Genomic DNA, 6,000 nt, shown 5'->3' with positions numbered 1-6,000 from the left:
TAAGCCAATTAATAAATATTATTTAAAGACATGGAAATAACTAACTGAACAAAAACCAAAAAGCATTAAAATTGGCTGCTTCTGGATAGTGAAACCAAGTGTAAGAAGAGATGAGTCAGGGATCTATACTTTTTCTTTAAAATCTCTCTGTATTACTTGATTTTTATATGAATTGCTTGATTTTTAACTATGCGTATTTTGATGAAAATTGGAATTTTTAAAAGAAAATTTAGTCAATTTTTGACCTGCTGTAAACTCAAAGAAGTCTGCTTTGCTTTTTGACCTCAAAGGGTTGAGTACAGTCCTTTTTTTTTTTTTTTTTTTTTTTTGGTTTTTTTTCCCCAGAGTCCTGACTACCAGAGTGCTGACACAAAACCTGGTTAACAAATAAACAGAATTTTGAACTTTAATTAGCAGTTCTAACAGACCCAGAGTGGGCTGGGCGGGCTGGGCTGACTGGCTGGAAGGGGATTGAGTAAATCATTTAACTCCATAGTTTTCATAGAGATCTCTTGATATCAAAAATTCTTTCCTTACATACTTCTCTTGTCCTGTGAAGATGAAAATTGATATCCATAGTCATATTCTACCAAAAGAATGGCCAGATCTGAAAAAGGTAATGGTAATTAATTTGCTGAATTATTTCTGAAACTTCTCCAGGGATTCTCAAATGCCTCCATTATAGGCCTTTCTCTTTTGGGGGGAGTTAGATATTAAGTTTCTCTGCTTTGGAATTGATTTTAAATTATTTGGTAGATCTGATTTTCTAGTTTTTAAAAATGACTTCTATGTTTATTTTGAAAGAACATCGGATTAAAGAAATAAGTGATTTCTCAAAATCCTTTTTTCCCCTCAAATGAAGCGTTTTTTAAAATTTCTGGACAATTTAAGTCAGGCAGATTTACCTTTTTAAAATCATATGTTCCAACTGCTGGGAAGATACATGGGAACTATAGAATTTAAAGCTACATTTTCAAGTAAAAGACTATTAAAACATGGAATGTGATAGGTTTCAAGGACTTCTAAAATATATCTCCTTTCCAAAATGTTTAAAGTAAGTTTTAAAAGCACCAAAAGTTAGCTTTGTGAAAAATTTGTAGTCTATTTTAAGACACTGAAATCTTTCCTTTTTGATCTTCTTTAAGCTGTAAATCCTTGTCATGAAGAACTAGATAGAAGGCATATCAGAAAAAAAAAAAAAACCCTAGAATAAATGACATGAAGCCTTTGTACAATGACTATCTCTCAAGAATACTCTCTGTGCTTCTCTAAAGATGGAAATTTCTTTCTGTCATTAAGGACTTTTGAATGGATTCTAAAAAAGGAAGGTGGGGAACATGAAAGAAATTTAAAATTGGCTAGAGGTTTGTTCAGGATTAATATCAGGTTTTGCCCAATCTTTAGCAGTCTTCTAGTGTGTTCACATCACTTAAAACGTTTTATCTTTTCAAGTGAGGAAAAATAAATTAACTCAAACTGGAATTAAAATGTAGTTCATTGTGCAAGTAGAGGAAACAAATTTTTTTCATCGTTGTCTCCTGGAAGAATGTTCATCTTAAGGGTTTCTTTGAGATGGGTGTAGAAACTGTAGATTGTAAACTACAGGTGATGCTGAACCATCTTTGAAAGCTTATGCTGTTACAGCTAATGGTAAAAGCAAAACCTATCAATCTACCTCCCCCCAAAAGGAGTTTAAATGCTTATGTGGGAATATGCTGTTCTCAATGTTGTTGTCCTTGTCATATTTTATTAGAGAATAACTTCACAATGGTAATAATTGTAGGAAAGGGATGCATGAGCTACTTCAGAGAAGTACATCTGGCTTGTTTGGAAGGTGCATACGATTTCTTACATCTTACAGTGCTTACCATTTTCTACCCATCATTCATGAGTGTTTGCCTGCTGAATTATGCAATGAGTCAATTAATTTAGGATACAGGCATTGGAAGAAATAGACTATACTACTTAATCTGAGAGTTTTAGAAAAATCCAGATTTTAGCATTTGGTGTTAATATTTTATAATAGCCCTTGTTCTAGCCCCAGAACATAGCATTACCTCCAATATTACAGCTTTTCTCTCTATTTGAGTATCAAAGATCATCCACATGAAATGCTTTGGGAACCACCACGGTGGTCTCTAGAGGACACTGCCCACCTGTACTCTCCCCTCCATACAGAGGTGGCCAACGTGACCCCCCACCAAGAGAATGTCAGAGCTCCTTGTTGTCCACCTCCTTGTCCAGACAAGGATTTTGAGGCTTAGAGATTAGCATCCCTATAAAATAGGCCCCAGGAAGCTTGTTTGCCCCCCTCTACCATGTGAGACACAGCTAGAAGGTGCCCTCTAAAACCCAGAAAGCAGGTGCTCACCAGATCTTGGACTACCCAGCCTCCAGAACTGTGAGAAATAAATTTCTGTTGTTTCTAAGCCACCCAGTGTATGGTATTTTGCTATAGCAACTGGATGGACTAAGACAGAGAGCAAGCCAGTCATAGTTAAGATGTTTTCATTGATAAAAGAAGGATTATTCAGCTCCCCCCACAGGCAGGTATAAGGCTCATTGTACAAAGAAGAACCTGGCTGGCTGTTCTGACTGTTCTTGTTGCATTCCCAGTGTGGGATTCAGACTCTAACCCAGGCTTCAGAAACCCCCAAACTGATTTAAGCCACCATCTAAGAGAAATACCCTGTTCCTGGAGAACACACTCTTTTAATCTTCAGACTCTTTGGGAAGAATGGTCACCTTCCCACTAAACCTGGGCCCCAGTGAGCCATTCCTTTTGGGTGCTGGGAGCTGTTCCCAAATAAGCCACAAGCGCAAAGGCCTCTTCCATACATCCTGAGGCTTCCCCACCTGGAAGACCCATAGGGACCTAAAATGATGCCTCCTCTTTGCTGAGAGAGAAAACTTTCTATCCAGTGTCCTGTGCCACAACCTCACATCCCATTCCCTGCCCCCCACCCCAAGACTGCCCGCAGTTTGAGCAGAGAACTGGTCACCAAGAGCCTCTCTAGGGGCCCACCTCATGCAGGGCCCGAATGGCTTTGTGAAAATTGCTTAGAAAACAGAGATACAAAGCCATGAGGACAGCTATAGATGCGTCCCCTGGAAACTCCCCAAACTCATGAGCTGCTGGCTCTACCTGGCCTCCCTTTCCGATCTCCAGCTATTGCCTTGAAAGGGGGAGGGGTATTTTGTTGCAATAAACCAGCTTCTTCTTCCCCAGCAATCTCATGTGCTGCAAGCAGACAGCTAAGGCACTTCTTCATCATCATTATAATAACAGTAATAGTACTTTGTACTCAGAGGGAGAGAGAAATAATTTAATTCATATAAAACCTTGTGCAGATTAAGATTTATATTATTAACTGGACAGATGAGTTGCTTGAAACTCAGAAATGAACCCAGAATCCCAGAGCTACGTGGGACCACGGTGGTCCCACCAGAGCACCACCACAGTCACCTTGAGAAAACGGGCCCAAGAAAATACTGCTGTGGGAATAACCTTGACCTTCTTTTACAATGGAGAAACAGAAAAGCAGAACCAACATGCCTAGGGTGATGATTAACTCATGAGTACAGAGGCCTGGGACTTGAGAAATCTTTTCATTTTCACTTGCTAATAATAACTTTACTCAGAGTTACAATTCAGATCCTTGGAAAAAATCTATCTGAAGTGGAAAGACAGTGGATTCAGGACACTTGATTAAATTGTTTCTGATAAATCAAGACCCACATTCTCTGCTGTCACAAGGAGGAGGGTCGGGGCCCAAGAGGCCACACGGAAAGATGTTTCAGCTTGATCTACAATGGGTTATCCATAGCAACAAGGATGATAAGGTTTCAGCTTTTTCCTTCAGCGAGGCTTTACTGACCACCTACTATGTGCCCACTAGTAGGGCTTACAAAGATTCTTCCAATTTTAAATGGGGTAAAAATAATTCTGGCCTTCAATAAAAGAATCATATATTTACATCTTCTTTTGTTAGCAATGATTTAATTTCACTTGATCATTTTAAGGTTTTAGAAGATAAACTCCCTGACTTAATTTGACTTAAACAACACTTCTGAGGAAATAGATACTTGGTTTTATCACCAAGGAGGTTCACTATTAACCTCATGAAGGTATGAGGTCCCCGAGACATTGAAAATGTCATTCACTTCATCCACCCTGATTCATATATGCCCATTTCAGAAACACATCTCTCGTATATAAAACTGAATTCCTTGAATGTTTTATGTTTGCTTTTTATCTGGCTTGCCCATAAATGCCTATGGGACACTGGTGATTGCCAGTCAAACACTTTTGGATTGTAAATGCCTCCTGGCATATGCTTTGACCAAAACCACTCCCAGGGTCATAAATTTTAGACCCAGGGTTGGCTCAACCTAGGATGAGAGCAGGGGACTGTGTGCAGCCCAGACCTAGAGCGGAATAAAATTGCCCTAAATAGGTTAGGTCTTTGGAAGGGGCCTGTGGAGTAACTCGAGTACTTTATACTTTCTGGGAAAAGGAGGGAAGAACACAGTGTGACAAAAGCCTCCTTCCTACATATCTCCTTAGTGTCTGACCCCAGGGTATTCCACCCAGGGGTGAAATAAAGCTGTCACCACTACCACCACCCCCACTGCCATCCCTGCCTGCCACCAACCACTACCGCCACCCCCACTGCCATCCCTGCCTGCCACCACTGCCACCACCACCACTGCTGTTGCCATCACCCCAGCTGTCACTGCCACCACCACCACCACTGGTACCACCACTGCCGCCATACTCACCACCACAACCACCACCACCACCACCACCTCCCTACCTCCACCACTGCATTGCAACCATTGCCACCATCACCGACATCATCATCATTACCATCGTTGAAGCCCTTTCTGTAAACCAGGCCTGGTGTCAATATGTCCATGTGCATCATCTCAGTTAATTCCCATAAAACCTTATGATTCAGCTACTCCCCTTCCCCTCATTTCACACGTAAGGAAGTAGTGACTTAGAGATGTTTTACTCCAGCGCAGTCAGGTACCTTGCAAGTGATTTGTCGCGTGTGGCAGGATCCCTCTGCTCTGCCTCCCTCTACCTCCCTGCCCTTCCCCAGATGGAATACTTCTCTAATCTGCTAACGTATGGATTAAAGTTCCTTAGAGAATTAACAAAAGTAATAAAGAAAGAGAATGAAGCAGGAAGCAAAAGAGGAAGAAAGAGAAAAAAGCAGGCAATAAGAAGGAAATAAAATATTTTTTTCTACAATGAGGATAAAATATCAAAGGCAAGTTTCTAGTTGGAGAGCACAAAGCTTTAAGTTTACTCTAAAGTGTAACCGATTAAGGTCATGTTCCGTCCCCTCCTTCAACATACACTTTTTCCAGGGAGAGAGAAGGGAAGAGCACGGGGTACCGAATGCACAAAGGGAGGGAAGCAGGGCTGGGGGCACAGGCAAGGGCGAGGGTGGGTGCAGGGAGAAGCCTGTAAAATAGGGTCCTCTTGTGGCACTAGGAAGGAAGCAGATAGATTTCCAGAGTTAGTATGATTATTTGGAGCTAGAACTCAAGAAAAGACCTTATGTCTGGGTAGACTAAGACTGGTATAGAATTAATCCAAATCTTAAGAAGCCTGTTGAGGCAGACCCCAGTCACAGGCAGAGGGACACACAAGCACCCCTAGGCTGCATCAGGGTCTGGGCCCAGAGCATCCCAGTCTAGAGGTGAGAGGGGAGCTAGGAAGATGGACCCACCACCACCTGACTCCCTCCAGACAAATCCCCTGGATTTGCCAGGACATGAGACCCAACCACTGCACCCTGGCATTACCCAGCCGCAACGTGTAAGAAGTTGAGCTGAGATTCCGGTTGCCTCACTCCACAATGCATCACTGCTACAGGACTCAGAGGTGTCAGGGAGCTTCTTCACACAGTCGTCTCCTGCCTCCACTCCTCCCTCTCGCACATCACACTCCAAGAGCCACGCCAGGGAGCGTGGAAATCCTGGACA

At 42.0% G+C, this 6,000-nt stretch overlaps 1 protein-coding gene across 1 annotated transcript in view; it reads left to right on the top strand.

Annotated features, from left to right (window-relative positions):
* The first annotated feature begins 433 nt into the window (after positions 1-433).
* Positions 434-6,000, top strand: part of ACMSD (aminocarboxymuconate semialdehyde decarboxylase) — a 48,994-nt gene continuing 43,427 nt past the window's right edge. Inside the window, exon 1 of the mRNA XM_045560120.1 lies at positions 434-616. Coding sequence (XP_045416076.1) covers positions 560-616 — 57 coding nt within the window. The 5' untranslated portion in view covers positions 434-559. The remainder of the gene's footprint in view (positions 617-6,000) is intronic.

Source organism: Lemur catta, chromosome 8 (assembly GCF_020740605.2).
Source record: "Lemur catta isolate mLemCat1 chromosome 8, mLemCat1.pri, whole genome shotgun sequence".
In the NCBI taxonomy this organism is placed as follows: domain Eukaryota; kingdom Metazoa; phylum Chordata; class Mammalia; order Primates; family Lemuridae; genus Lemur; species Lemur catta.
Note: the sequence above shows the minus strand (reverse complement) of the source record. Positions and strands in the feature narration are given on the sequence as shown.